The sequence below is a fragment of the Schistocerca nitens genome, chromosome 4 (genome assembly GCF_023898315.1).
Source record: "Schistocerca nitens isolate TAMUIC-IGC-003100 chromosome 4, iqSchNite1.1, whole genome shotgun sequence".
Taxonomy (NCBI): domain Eukaryota; kingdom Metazoa; phylum Arthropoda; class Insecta; order Orthoptera; family Acrididae; genus Schistocerca; species Schistocerca nitens.
Window position 1 is genome coordinate 792,545,064 of NC_064617.1, and position 16,138 is coordinate 792,561,201.

Consider the following 16,138-nt stretch of genomic DNA (forward strand, 5'->3'; position numbering starts at 1 on the left):
ATGTTTTTCCGGAAGTCTGGTTGTAAGTATATCGCCAGTCTCATACAATATGCACACCAACGTGGATAATAGTTTTGTTGTCACTTCCTTCAGTGATTTAAGAAATTATGATGAAATGTTATCCATCCCTACCGCTTTATTTGATGTTAACATCTCCAAAGCTCTTTTAGATTACGATTTTCACACTGGTTCCACAACCGCTTCTAACTCGAATCATATTTATACATCTATCACGTCATCAGACTAGTCCTCCCTCTCAAACAGACCTTCAGTGTGCTGCTTCCATCCATCTGCTCTCTCCCCTCCGAATTTTTTTACAGTGGACTTCCCGTTACACCTTTACGTTCTGAATTATGCGTTCAGTATTCAAAAATACTTTCCCTTTCTCTTCACCTTCTCCTTGCGGTGTGTATACCTTTATTTTTATTTTTTTTAATTTTTTGATCCATGAGTCTGTCTGTCCGATAAATATTTCGTTTTCACATTTTTCATGCAGTGATTTCGCATTAGTTTCCCGGCACTTTGTGTTTATTTCATTCCCAGATTACACGTGTTTCTGTATACCTGAATTTCTCTGAACCTTTCTTCCTTCGTCAATCAACTGAACTATGTATTCTCCTACCCATTATTTCTTTGCAGTTACCTTCTTTGTACCTACCTATTTCTTTTTAACTTCTGTCTCTGCTTTTTATAGAGATGTCCATTGCTCTTTAGCTCAATTGCCTACTGAACCGTTAATTATTGCTGCACCTATAGCATTAGAGAAATTCAAGCGTATTTTCCCATCCCTAATTACTTCCGTATCCCAATCCTTTGTGCATTCATTCTTCCTAACTAGTCTCTTAAACTTCAGCCTAGTCTTCATTATTACCAAACTGCAATGTGAGTTTATATCTGCCCCTCGGTATGTCTGACAGTCCAATATCTGATTTCGGAATCTCTGCCTGACCATGATGTAATCTAACTGAAATCTTCGCGTATCTCCCGGTCTTTTCAAGCATACTGCCTCCTCTTGTGATTCTTGAACAAAGGATTCACTATTACCACCTCAAATTTATTGCAGAAGTCAATTAAACTTCCCCTCTCTCATTATTAGTACCTGGCACATATTCTCTCGTAAACCTTTATCCTACTCCTTCCTCTACAACCGCATTAAAATCCCCTCATGTCAGTTGTATTATCGTCTACCTTTAACCTTTACGTTCTGAATTATGCGTTCAGTATTCTAAAATAATTTCCGTTTCTTTTCACCTTCTGCTTGCGCTATGTATACCTGAACTTTCGTTTTCGGTGTTGGTTTGCTGTCGACATCAATGGGAACAGCTCAATCACTGAATTGTTCACAGCAACCCACTCTCTGCCCTATTTTTCTGTTCATAGCGAATCTTACTCCCGTTATACTATTTTATGCTGCTTTTCATATTATCCTATACTCATCTGACCAGAAATCCTTGCCTTCTTTTCACGTAATTTCACTGGGCCCCACTATTTCTAGATTGGGACTTAGCATTTCCTATTACACGTTTTATAGCTTCACTACCACGTTGAAACTTCTGATGTTCCGCGCTACGACTCGTAGAACGTTATCCTTTCATTCGGTATTGAGTCTTTCTCTAATGGTCACTTCCGTCTTGGCAGTATCCTTCCGGGGATTCTTTCGGTAATGAAAAGATCTTCATGACACATTTTCGATTACAGGCAACAGGTCCCACGGATACATATTATGTATCTTTAACCCGATGCTTTCCATTGCCTTTTACATCCTCATGCGGTTGATCATGGCTGATTATTCTGCCTTTCAGAGGAGGTTTCCCACCCAATGGGCAAGATCATCTGTCCGCTCCTTCGCCCTCTTTGACGATGCCTTTGGCAGAAAGAGGGTAACTTCTTATGCCGGAAGTCTTTTACAAATGTAAAAACATGTATCTTTCGCAACCAGCAGAAAAATGCTCTTATCGTAGCACAAAAAAAAATGCGAATAAGCTACTTTTTAAAAGATAGACTGAGAAATGGGGTACTTCATTCGGCTTTCCTTAGCGCCTTCAAAAATTCGGTTTTGATACCAAAAAAATCTTGTTTTTCGGCTGTATCTCAATAATTATGTTTTTTCGCTAACGGAAATATGGCACCTCTAGATAATATAGACCATACCATTAAAATCTGAGCAGTAGCTGCTGACAGAAAAAAAATGGTGAAAAACGTCTTTTTCGAGTGTTTTCAGGAACCGTCCATGGACTAAATGGTGCCTCGATAAGTCCCTTTAGGCCCTGCATAGTCAACATCTAATGTAAAACGAACCATTCGATTTGCTCCATTTGCCTAAGCTGGAGGAAGTGTGTAATATTCAAAAACTGACCCTGTTCTATAGCAAGTGACCCTGTTCTATAGCATAGTTACAGTAAGACGATCCTTCTGTTGGGTATAGAAATTGTCCCTAGCCCGAGGGCTATCCAAAATATTTTACCCTCCCTTTCTATCACAACTAAACGCTAAATATGAGTCTCGGAAAAATCCCGTTTTTATACGTGGTGTTTTGGAATATATTGGTATGGCGTGCTGTCGCATGCGACTCAACAAAGGAACAACGTCTGAGAGCGATGCTAGAAGTATACTTTCATTGGAACAATTACTATCGAGTTGCACTGTGCAGCAGTAAATGTAAAAAAAGTTGTATCTGAATTCGGCATTTGTTTATTACTGACTTTGATACAAGCAATGCTACAAAAATTTCCCTTGTATATTAAGCTTTACTAGCACTTGGATGGGCGACCGTCCGGTGTGCCGAGCGCTGTTGGCAAGTGCGGTGCACTTAGCCCTTGCGGGGCCAATTGAGGCGCTACTTGACTGAGAAGTAGCGGCTCCGGTTACCAAAACTGACAACGGCTGGAAGAGTGGTGTGCTGACCACATGCCCCTACATATCCGCATCCACTGACGTCTATAGGCTGAGGATAACGCGGCCGTCGGTCAGTACCACTGGACCTGCCGAGGCTTATTCCAGCGGAGTTTAGTTTTAGTGTGTACGTAAGGTTAAATGGGGTCCTTCATAAGTCTGTCATCACTTCCCACCAGCGGGTGATACAGGTTTCTGTTGTCCGGGAAGTGATTACATTTGTTTGCCTGTAAAGCCCGTAGGCACCATGCGCATTCAGCAAGACAATGCACCATCTCACTGCTCCCAAATGTGTGTCAAAACCTTTAAAGGAATAATTCATTGACATGGGGGTGCTTGTGTGGTTCCTGAAGTCATATCAATCCTATTGAACACATTTATGACACCACTGAGCAAAATGTGTTCGTCTTTGACCACTTTTTACAAATTTCAGTGGCTTGAGGAAACTGGCTAAGCGATCATGGATCAGGATGACCTACCAATGCTTTTGTGTGTACCTACACCTCGCCGCCGCCAACCGGGCGAATGCAAGCTACTACCTAGGTGCCTCTAATCCACTCATCAACGAGACTGGTGACATTTACTTTACATTTAAATATCTAAAATAGATTATGGACATCGTATTTCATTTAAGAGTATGTAATTTGAATATTGTGTATTTAGTGCGTGAAACGTCATAAAATTCACGAGTTACTTACTGTAGTCCAAGTGTAGTGATACCCGTCGGGGTTTGTGGTGGGGAAGATATAGAAGTCGAGCTGCTCGATGACGTCCCTGACTGTCGAGTTGTCGGTGGTGAGGATCTCATTGATGAACCACGACATACAGGCTACGGTGGCCCACTCCAAAGCATGCATGCCTGCCAAAAGCAATTAACGTTCTTATGAAGCGATGTAGGTAAATTTAGATGCAGGGAGCTGCTGTAGAGGCGCTCACTGTTCGCAGTTGCTTGACCTGAAAGTCCACATACACGGTGAAATGGAGCTGCATGCAGTAGTTCAGTACTGATAAGGTAAATCGACTCACCTGCAAGGGCGAGATAATAACTTAGCACAGTAATGATACAACTACGTTTAGCGCTTTCGGGATTGTTGTACCTCAAATATAGGAAAAATCTTGTGTATCGTCACAGAGTATTAGCCTACTCATTACATTCAATATTTTCTCATTTTAATATAAGTTGGCTTTCTGATCACCGTAAACAAAAATTTCTGCAGCATGCAAATGCAAACCTGGAACGAAGAATTCATTCTTCTATGTTTTGGATTTTGTGTCTCTCTTATATACCACCAGGCTCGGATTACAAAGAGCTAACTCTCCTACATATTCAAATGAAAGTCTTATAAAAATCAGAAAGGCTTCTTAAAGGTCTAAACAGAATCAAGAGCCTATTTGGCACTAAGCACTTTTGTCTACAGGAATTATGCTTCGTCTTCAGATTTAAAAGGTCAGCATTCTACGAGAATGCATTTACTAAGTTCACTCAACAACAACAAAAACTTTTCTGAACAATCGCATGCTGCTGGAGTAAAAAAGCAGAACGTAATGGGGCCCATGAAAGTGGAACAGCATCAGTGAGTAATGTAAGTTCTGAAGAACTGAGGTTTAACTGAATGTTTCTTGTGTTATTTTCTCTATTTTATTACTTTGTGTGCTGGAACCAATGTCATACATAATTTACATAGTGTATTGTATAAGGATTGAACGCAATCACATGTTTCCTGTCTGCTATTTTTATGAAAACGAATGTACTACCGCACGTCACTGACAATTAGATCTGTTAGCAGTAACCTTTTTATTCGGTTGTCCACGCTAGCTGGTTTAAGGAAATCGGCTAAAGTTAGTCAACTTGTATTCATGATCCAGTGAGATCGACGTCTACGGGATTGTGAACTCTGACTTCAAAGTGGAAAGAAAGTACTCTACATTCTCGTAGCTATGGTTATTTATACACTCAGTTGTATTTATGGCCTTTCAGTTGAGGAACCACAAGGTCCCTTCTTCAGGTACAAGGAGGAGATATTCGAAGTACATTCACATCATAGATCGTGTGATAGAAAGCCTGATGGAACTACTAATTCATTTCTCTACATGTAGAAATTTAATTGAACTGACAGACCCAAATTAACTGTAATATTTTCTTTTCCCATTGACAACCGTTTCTGGTCACCAGCAGCATAAAAAGTGTGTATGTACACTCTGGTTCTGTCACTGAAAACACCCAACACGAAACCACAATGTTACGGTTGTGCATACTCAAAGGCATTTCGTTATTACATACGATAGCTTCAGTCTGTTAAATGTATGTCTGCTGCTACAACAGTCAAATTAATTTTCGAATTACTCGCCCTGGCATATCCGTCTTCGGCAACCTCTTTGGATCCAAAAACCACTACGACGCTCCAAGACCATCACGAAGTTGAGACTTCACTGTAAACGAGACTTCACTGTAACATCTCACTTGTAAACGAACGCTTCACATCCCAAACCAATCGTTAAAAATCTTGTACTGTGTAAGTGTGACTGTACAGGGTGTCCAGAAAAGGACTCCCTGATTTCAAAATTAAATATCTCGAAAACAAAGATCGATAGAGGAATGCAGTAAACGGTATGTTTATTGTGAAAGCTGTAAGAAGTTTATACAGCAGTTTGAAATAATAGTTACAAAAGCTGCTAACAGATGGCGCTGTAATCGCCATACGTAATGCCAAGTATAAATAGTGATCCGAAGCCCAGAGCAATCAGTTCCACTATTGAAACGTGAAAGGAGGTTAGCGTACCGAAGGAAGAGATTAAAACAATGTACTCCATTGAACAACGTGTTTTTCTGGTGCCACAGGTTAGAAGAGAGTCCTACGGCAACAAGGCGAAGTTTTCAAGCACGATTTAATGTTCCAAAAGGACCCGATGCGAAAACCATTCGTACGCTCTTCGCAAAATTTCAACGAACAGGCAGCGTAACTGATGATCTAGTGGGGCATGTTGGCCGCAAGCAAACCGCAGTTACGCCTGAAAATATCGCCGCAGTTTCTGGAATTATTCAGCGAAATCCAATGTCATCCGTCCGTAGAATTGCATCTGAGACTGGTTTGAAGCGTTCCAGGACGCAGAAACTACTGAGCAAGAGCCTACACATGTTTCCATTCAAAATTCTAACGCACCAGGCCATACCCGTACGAGCTGTGCAACAAAGGGTTGCCTTTGTTAATCAGATGCTCACAATGATTGATAGTGAAGGATTTGATGTTGGCTGCATCTGGTTTACAGATGAGGCACACTTCCACCTGAATGGATACGTGAATAAGCAGAACTGGCGATTTTGGGGTTCCGAAAAGCCATATTGGTGTGAAGCGAAACCCCTGTATTCTCCTAAAGTTACTGTTAAGGCTGCAGTATGCAGCAGAGGCATTATTGGCCCTTTTTTCATTCGAGAAACGGTCACTGGTGCACGTTACGTTGCAATTTTGGAACAATTTGTCGCCACACAGCAAGCGTTAGAGGATCGACCAGGTACTGAATGGTTTATGCAAGATGGAGCCCGACCACATCGGACCGAACAAGTGTTTCGCTTTCTTGAGGAATACTTCGGGAATCGAGTCATTGCTTTGGAATATCCCAAATTTACTGGTGCAGGCATGGATTGGCCTCCATATTCACCGGATTTGACTCCCTGTGACTTTTTTTTGTGGACACAGTGTAAGACATGGTCTGCCCGAAGCATCCCGCCACGCTGGACGAGCTTGAATCGGCGATCTCTATGGCATGTGAATCCATTTCGGTTGAGACACTACGAAATGTGATGGTGAATTTCATTCTTCGTTTGCGCCACCTCTGTAGTGCCAATGGTGAACATTTTGAAAACATTGTGATGTGATTGTTTGCAAAGATTGTTTTCATTCGATTATTTCACTTATGTATGCTGATATGAGCTGTACAGAGTACAGCGCCATCTGTTAGCAGCTTTTGTAACTATTATATCAAACTGCAGTACAAGCTTCTTACAGCTTTCACAATAAACATACCGTTTACTGCATTCCTCTATCGATCTTTTTCGAGATATTTAATTTTGAAATCAGGGAGCCCTTTTCTGGACACCCTGTATATTAATTTACTCATTATAAGGTTCAGAACGCTTTACTCACCTCCCTCAATGACTGCTACTGGGTTACCGTCCCCAAAAGAGATCTTCACACCTTTAATTTCGCGACCTTCGTACGTGCTTCCACCGACGACTGTCGTCACTGTACCTGGGTATGTTTCCACCAGAGTGTCCAGCCAGGCGTAGATCTGCGAACAAGTACAGAAGCATCACGTATTGTTGCACATAACTGGAAACAAAAGGTGCGTGAGCTACATTGGTGACTTGTGGGAATCTGATCATAGCCGCGCGGGGTAGCCGTGCGGTCTTGGGCGCCTTTTCACGGTTCGCGGGGCTCACCCCGTCGGAGGTTCGAGTCCTCCCTCGGGCATGGGTGTGTGTGTTGTCCTTAGCGTAAGTTAGTTTAAGGTAGATCAAGTAGTGTGTAAGCCTAGGGACTGATGACCTAAGCAGTTTGGTCCCGTAGACCTTTCCTACAAATTTTCATCTGATCATAAATATTATACAGCCTCGATCTCGCTCTACCATCTTTTACGCCACACACTTCCCTCTGTAAGCAGACTGACTATTCCTTGAGGCCACAAGATATTGTTCCATCAATCGTTCCCTTCTTTAAGACAAGTTGTACCATAAATTTTTTCTTTCCAATGGGGTTCAGTACCTCTTCATTAGTTACTCGATCTTCTCGTCTTCAGCATTCTACTGTAACGCCAAATTTCAAATACTTCTGCGAACTTCTAGTTTCTACCATTGATTGTTGACGTTTAACTTCCTAAAAACATTACACTCCAGACTAGTGGCAAACTAAATGAGGCCCTTGGTTGTTTTAGAAACTGACGTATTTGTAGCGTATCTTATGAAAAAAATGAATAATATAGCTATAATGGCTGACAAATTAAAAAAGTATTTATATTGTTGGCGCTCTACCCTCTAATAGTACCAATAAACATTCATAGAGACATAGGTGAGAATCTTAGAATACGGATCGTCATTTAACACAGCAACCATCAGGTACACCGTAAAGAATTAATTAAGAATAGAATAAGAAAACTACATTTATATTTGATACGTCTGGAAAGAAAGTTTATACGATAATAGTATGAATTATTTTCGCAATCATAGTACGAGATAGTAGTTATTATTGGTATTAGTATGGTAAATGTTTTGGTTCCTTTATTTTGCTGAAATTCTCAATAACGTCGTTGAAATCTTCCATTTGAAACTTTTTTTTCTGTTGGAAAAATGGACAGACTGACTAGTTGTTCTTGATTCTTCGTAATGTGAAGATAATTATTAGTTTCACTTTAGAAAAATTTCTCTCGCATAATGTGACAGAGACACAAATGGTAAAATAGTATTGTATTATAGGTGGTGTATGTGGAAATGATTCACTGAGCTTCCATTATAAACTAAAGTCCATCTCGCAGCAACGGCCACTCTAGTCTTGTCCGCACGTAGATACCTACAATAACTTTTATTTCTTGCAGAACCTACTTCTTATCAAACTCATCGTAAATATCTGCCAGGTACTCCAATGCTACAGCCGCATCGTCGTATGAAGCGTTGACCATAGATTTTGCTTCAACAATTTGGAAAAATTTTCGTGATTTCCTTCATGGCTCTGTATCGTTGTGACAGTTCTCGTATAAATTGGTTTGTGCATTCAAACACTTATCGACGAACTTCTTCTTGAATCGATAATCCAACATCATGAGCTATTTCATCTGGCGTTGTTTTATTTACCTCCTTCCTCCTCGTCGTTCAACGTTAATGTTCACACCATTTCGTTTTCTTAGTGTCAAAGCACTAGACGATGCACCCGTGGTCTATGGGTAGCGTCTTTGATTACCAATCAAAACCTCCCCTTATACCGGGCTCGACATCCGCCACCGCTTAATCTTTGAATAATAATCAGCATTTGCGGCCGGTGAAGACTTCCTGCATAAAAAGCCATCCTCATTCTGCCAACGGTCTTGTCAAAGGGGGTGGAGGAGCAGACAGAGGCTCAGGGCACTCTCTTGTTCTTCGGGGGGGGGGGGGGGTTACTACCCCTAAAGGCGGAAGAATCAGCAGCGATCAACGGCATGAGGATGCAGAAGGCAATGTAAACCACTGCATTAGAGACACACAACGTGTATCTACAGGACATGTGACGTGTAATTGAAAAAGCGTCATGATCATCTCTCCTCTGGCAAAATATTCCGGTGAAGTGCCCCACTCCGATCTCCGTGAGGGGACTGCCAAGGGGGAACTGATCATGAGAAAAAGATTGAATAACCAACGGAAGGATAATGTCCTAGAGTCGGAGCGTGGAATTTCAGAATCTTGAACGTTGCAGGGAAGCTAGAAAAAAAAGGCAGAAGGGACAGATAACATTCCATCAGAATTTCTAAAGTCATTGCGGGAAGTGGCAACAAAACGAATATTCACGTTTGTGTGTAGAATGTATGAGTTTGGTGACATACCAAAAATATCATCGACACAATTCCGAAGACTGCAAGAGCTCACAGGTGCGAGAATTATCCCATAAACAACTTAACAGCTCATGCATCGACGTTACTGACAAGAATAATATATACAAGAATGGAAAAGAAAGCTGAGGATGTGTTATATGACGATCAGTTTGGCATTAGGAAACATAAAGGCAACAGAGATTCAATTTTGACGTTGCGGATGATAATGGAAGCAAGACTAAAGAAAAATCAAAACACGTTCATAGTATTTGTCGACCTGGAAAAAACGTTCGACAACTAAAACGGTGTAAGACGTTCAAAATTCTGTGAAAAATAGGGGTACGCTATAGGGGGAGACGGGTAATATACAGTATGTCCAAGAGTGAATAGGGAATAATAAGAGTGGGCGACCAAGAACGTAGTTCTCGAATTGAAAAGGGTGTGAGACAAGGATGTAGTCTTTCGGCCCTGCTGTTCAATCTGTACATCGAAGAAGCAATGATGGAAGTACAAGGAACGTTCAGGAGTGGAATTAAAATTCAAGGTGAATGGGTATCAATGATACGATTCGCTGATGACATTGCTATCCTGAGTGAAAGTAAAGAAGAATTACATGATATGCTGAACTGAATGAACACTCTATGGACTGAGAGTAACTCGAGGAAAGGAAAAAGTAATGAGAAGTAGGAGAAATGAGAACAGCGAGAAACTTAGCATCAGAATTGAGGGTCACGAAGTAGATGAAGTTAGGGATTTCTGCCACCTAGGCAGCAAAATAACCAATGACAGACGGCAAAGAGGATATGAAAAGCAAACTACCACCGGCGAAAAGGGCATTCATGGCCAAGAGATGTCTACTAGTGTCGAACTAGGCCTTAATTTGAGGAAGAAATGTCTGAGAATGTACGTTTGGAGCACAGCATTGTATGGTAGTGAAACATGGACTGCGGGAAAACTGGAGCAGGAGAGAATTGAAGAATTTGCGATATGGTACTACAGACGAATGTTGAAAATTAGGTGGACTTATAAGGTAAGGAATGAGGAGGTTCTGCGCAGAAACGTAAGGGGAAGGAATATGTGGAAAACACTGGAAAGGAGAAGGGACAGGATGATGGTACATATCTTAAGAAATCAGTGAATGACTTCCATGGTACTATAGGGGGGCATAAACTATAGAGGAAGACAGAGATTGAAATTCGTTCAGCGGATAGTCGTGGATGTAGGTTGCAATTGCTACTCTGAAATGAAGAGGTTGGCACAGGAGAGGAATCCATAGCTGGCAGTCAGTATCAAACCAGCCAGAAGACTGATGACCCCCAAAAAAGTGTCGAAAGTTACAGCATTGCCTAGAATTCTAGTTCGTGATTAAACCTCATTCACTGTTTGTAATTTGTGGAGTCCTTTACCGGAAGACGTTTTTGGAGACTGTAGACTTTGTAGACTTTGTTTCGTCCAGCGTCGTGTGTCAAAAGTTGATGTAGGTTAAAAAGATAAAATGTACATAGCTGGAAGGAGCAAGCTTGCTGCAAACCTGCTATCAAGGTTTACCGTAGAAGGATCTTGTATATTTTCCAAATCGCTCACAGTTGTTTCCACATTTTTTAATGACTTGAACTAAATTGTAATGAGCATTCCTGCATATTGGACTATTGTTTCAAACTTTTTTCTTTTCCGTCTACTAGCAATTGCCACCAACTCGTTCGTGTAGAAGACGAGAAGAAGAAGTATGACTTGTCTACAGTTTCAATGCAGGCGACGCTAGAGGAAATACAAGAGAATGCGTAAACACCATTAAGATTTGAGGAATGGTTAGCACAGGGACTGAACAGAGCTTTTGTGTTAACTTGTCGAATTTTTCGTTGTAGTTCTCCACATACGCCTGGCATGGTGCGGCATTGTCGTAACCCTGAGGCGTGCACAGCGCAATACGCAGCGCATTTTTTTCCAGCTGTCGTTGAATTCTAATTCAGCCAGCTGTATTTTCATATGCATAAAATAAACTACACAATAATCATGTATTAGTTACACTTAGGCTGATGTAGAGAAGAAGACTTTCAAATTTCTATTAATAAAGTAAAAAAAAATTATGGTTATTCAATCACAGAAGCTTCCAAGGAAACCCTGGAACGAATAACAAAACCTGGTTATTACTCAAAACTGCAATGGGTTTTGGCTTTGCCATATAAAAACAATCCAAGCCTACGGGTTTCCTGTCACAAAGTACAGCGGACGGAGTTTGGCTAGTAATTTTGGGATTTAGCTTCACTTAAAACGTAGATTTAACGTTGAAAAGTAAAAGACAGGTAACGAGTGTTGAAGCATTTCTTTTCTGGACATCCTGCACTATCTGTGCGGAAGTCTGAAGATGTATCTCATGTCAGAGTCCAGGGAATACTTTGTACGAAATCAAGGAATATCTCGTTTTACTTTCCAGCCTAATAGAAGAGAACGGTTTTCTCACAAAACCAGGTTGTATATTTAATACGAGTGAGACGGGACTTGAGTTAAACAACCTACCAGTCGCTCTTATAGGGGAAAGACAATCAAAGGCAGTACCTGTCGTTACATTGTCTGAAAAGGGAGGAAATATTACCGTGCTGACATGTTCCGAAGGGATGTTTCTTCCTCCTTACGTTGTCATGAACGGAGTTAACTAGGAAAAAAGTGGGTAGTTAAATGGTGGTATCAAGGAAATTTGCCTATGTTAATCGCTAGAGAATCATTTTTTGCCTCGTAAGCCCTGTGGAAATGTTATACTAATTCTGAACTATTTTTACAGTGTAGCAGCAAAATGGCAAAGGAATCATCCAGATCGGAAGCTAGACAGATGACAATTTTGCGAGCTTCTTCATGAGTGTTGGAGGAAAGCAGAAACGCCAGCGAACGCCATGTCTGAGTTCAGAGCAATGGGAATTTACCCCTTTAATCCAGATGCAGCTCCAGATTACGATGTTGCAAGTGATAGGAGGCTTTCATTAAGACAGAGGTTAAAGTGACTTCTGACAGTTCAGGCTCATCAGAGGAATTTCAGTACAGGGGAGACTCGCGTGATGGCTTTTACGATGAAGAGCGCTTTGGTTGTGGGGAGGATTACCGAAAAACAAAAGAACAGTGCTGTTGGATTCAGTGTGTGAGGTACAAGCGTTGGCTACACGAATCCTGCACATGACATACTGATGTATGGCATGGATGCGGCAGGAAAAAAATATCAGTCACATTTAAAACTGTGTGATTTCCTACAATTTTCTCTACAAACTTATCTGTAACAAGTAGTTCAATAAAGACGTGTTAATTTTGTTGGATACACATTTAATGCGACTTCTGTTTTAAAGTGTTTTGTCAATTGGCCATCTATTCCTTGCATGTCTGGCCATCTAAGCCTTATATACCGGCAAAATGAACGAATATTACGTACCAGAATGAGATTTTCACTCTGCAGCGGAGTGTGCGCTGATATGAAACTTCCTGGCAGATTAAAACTGTGTGCCGGACCGAGACTCGAACTCCGGACCCGCGAAAGGAAAATGTCACGAGTTCGAGTCTCGGTCCGGCACACAGTTTTAATGTGCCAGGAAGTTTCAGGTATTACATAGTTTTAGAAAACTATAAAGAGTTGGTAGTGAGTCTACAATTTGGTCTACTTTCTGAATGAAGTCTTGTTTTGTTTTAATATGAATATATCAACCAGGGAGTAAATTTTCCGTTTTCTTGTGTATTAGGGTTTGATATTGATCATTTGCCCCTATTTTACTCTAAGCACACTGAAACGAACACCATAAGATCGCCAAAACGCGCAGTGAGAGCAACAAGCTAGACGCATGTCTTTAAAATCACGTACTCGCCTGCTGAAGGCAGTGAACTAACTTCTTGTCTGAGTGGCATGGGCGAGTGCAACGATGCCCCATCTTCCCAAACAAGCGGAGCGCAAATGAGGTACCCGGCAGCAGCAATTGCTCGAGAATGTGACTTCAGCCCTCTCTTTGTAATAATGCTTAAGTATAGACATTCTTCTAGAGACATCAAGCTCGAGTCCTAACCTGAAGTCTTAAGTCTGCAAAAGCTGAAGTGAGGTGTACTCTTTCAAATCCTACAGTGAAATCGTTGCTCGTAAAAGGATATAGCGAAGCGGTCTCCTTATGGTCACTCTGGAAATTGGCTGTTTTTCCTCAGAGCAGCAGCTCTCTGGTCAGTATTGGCAAAGACTGTGAGCACTCAAGTGAAGTTATTAAACAATCTCCTGCTCTGTAAATTTCCTCTGTGTTACCCGGGCTCATCTAGCCGGCTGCCGTTTATACTCACGAAAGGTCACCGGTACTCATTTGACAGCTGTCTGAGTGGATCTGGGACGGCTTGGAGGGCTGATTCGAGGAATATTCCCCACGCCTACCTGGGACTGAACCCAGGAACTGTGGGCAGTAGTTGGTGCTCTACTCGCCAGAGCACCACAATCACGAAAGTACTAGTAGATACTCATTATTCATTCACTATCAAATGTCTCTTCAGGCCTGCGATTAATCCTTTACTAGGAATAATGAGAGTTTCATTATTTAAAAAAAAACGCATTTAGGCAGACAGATCATTCAGTGGGCTGGTGCCCTACTTACCAAGAGATGTGGGAGAGTGTACGATTCCGAATTACTTTGCCCAGCTATGATACCTACAGTTGTTCGAAACCGTATTTCGACATGGCCGTTCATGCACAGACTAAAATATTTGGTAACACATCAAATTTGTAATTTCTACAGCAAAACGTAGTGAGACGTTGTGAACAAAGCGGCAACACTTCAACATTCCGAATAGTGGTAGGAAAGCTATCTCTAACTTTTTTGCGTTGATAGAAATATCGCTTACAGATACACCTGTCCAGTTCCTGTGGTGGGTAATGACCAGCGTTGTCAGTTTTAAAAGCATGGATGTAAAGTATTCCCTATACTAATGGCGGGCGGTGCTCGCCATCATCGCGCTCCGTTGTAACTTCACATGTAGTATGGTTGAGGACCACTAATTTAATGTGCAATTTCTTCCATTGCCATAAGCTATTCTATGTTACAAATTAAAGGTACTTTCCACTGGATGGATTAATGAATATCTCATTCAGGCAGTTCATTTAAGTAGCTCAGAGTAAAACCCCTGGGACCTAGAACTAAATCTCTCCTTTTAATGCTAGGTTTCAATTGGCCTTCTTAAACACATCAAAACGTCAACTGCTTACAGGTGGAAACTTCTCCTTGTCGCAAACAGTTCTATACGAGAGTGCCGTAAAAACAGATAAGATTAAACTTATATTTTCCTCCATAGATTCATAGAGAGCAGAGGCTCAGGGATGTACAACAAATCTTAAAACAAGAATACATAACACACATTTGCGAAATAGAGATCTTTTTACGACCCCACAGATCCTACGGTAAATGATCCTCAAAATGTGGAGTAAATAAAAAAATCTGAAACATATTTTGATTTAATAACAAACATTTCACAAAGCGTCTAAATGTACAATTAAATGGGGTGCATATGATGGTGGCAGCTGAAGTCACGCATTATCAAAGAGAAACAAAGTTTGAAGTACTTACTTACATTCATCACGTTACTGGACACAAGACGTGTAAAAGCCACGTTATTTGATATTATTGATAAAATATAAGTCAGTAGGTTATACGAACAAATTTGTTGATCGAATAGGCGGTTTCAAGTCTGAACTTTATCAGCAGTTAATCTCTTTATGACTACTGGCAGGCTATTGAAAATACGTGTTTCTGAATAATGGACACATTTCTGAACCAAAGTTAGTGACTTTAAATCTTTTTGAAGATTACTCTTATACCTTGTATTGCTTCACTAAATTGCGCTTTTGGTATGAAAAAGAGAAATATTGTGTATACCAAATTTCATTAAAGGGTAAATTTAGTGGGATGCGGAAGCTAATGTCCCCAGTTCCTTGAACGGGACCTGCAGGGTGTTCTTCCGTCCGTTCACAACGCAACAATTCATATTACACGCTTTTGTACACTGAAAATGTGTCCCTCACTCTCCCCCCTCACCGCCACCCCCACAGCTCACCGATCCACACACACACACACACACACACACACAAACACGCACACACACAGTGCTCCTCCCAATCGAATCCATTATCAAATTATAATTCCAAGTTACACGTATCTCTAAATATTGTGTGTTTAGGATAACATAGAATCATACTTTACCTCCTCCAGGCTATGGTAATCATCGAATGCGAAGCTTGCTTTGGGCTCTCGAATTGGTCTCTCGTTGTCGATGAGTCTGGAAAGTAAATAAATCGTTGTTATCACCCTACCGTGGCGATCACAACTGAGACGTTGCCTGTGCTGGTGAACAGAGCTCATTCTTCCACTGGCATTAATTATAACATTTTCATCAATGGTACATTTCAAATGGAACAAGAGATGACAAATGTCATATGACAGTGGCCTTTAGGCCACAGCTAATTGCAGTATTTGCAATATTTTTAAGGTTGAAAGAATATACCTTCCGCAACGGCGTTTACAAAGGGAAAATCTACTGCGTCACTGCTCGAGGAATCAGTAACGGTGAGTACGTCGTTTTAAGTTAGGAATGTGATCACTTTATCCTTTACTACATGAAAACTTCAAGTCGTCATATCATCGTCTGCGCTTTCTTAGAAAGCTTTAGAGCCAGCAACTCGTAACTAGGCTAA

At 41.1% G+C, this 16,138-nt stretch overlaps 1 protein-coding gene across 2 annotated transcripts in view; it reads right to left on the reverse strand.

The window, feature by feature from the left end:
• The window catches only part of LOC126251989 (zinc carboxypeptidase-like), a 66,641-nt gene that overhangs the window by 28,241 nt on the left and 22,262 nt on the right, over window positions 1-16,138 (reverse strand). For both annotated transcript variants that reach the window (XM_049952770.1, XM_049952769.1), the window contains exons 4-6: window positions 15,648-15,723; window positions 7,035-7,179; window positions 3,591-3,751 (exon numbers count right to left, since the gene is read on the reverse strand). In XM_049952770.1, coding sequence (XP_049808727.1) covers window positions 3,591-3,751; window positions 7,035-7,179; window positions 15,648-15,723 — 382 coding nt within the window. The remainder of the gene's footprint in view (window positions 1-3,590; window positions 3,752-7,034; window positions 7,180-15,647; window positions 15,724-16,138) is intronic.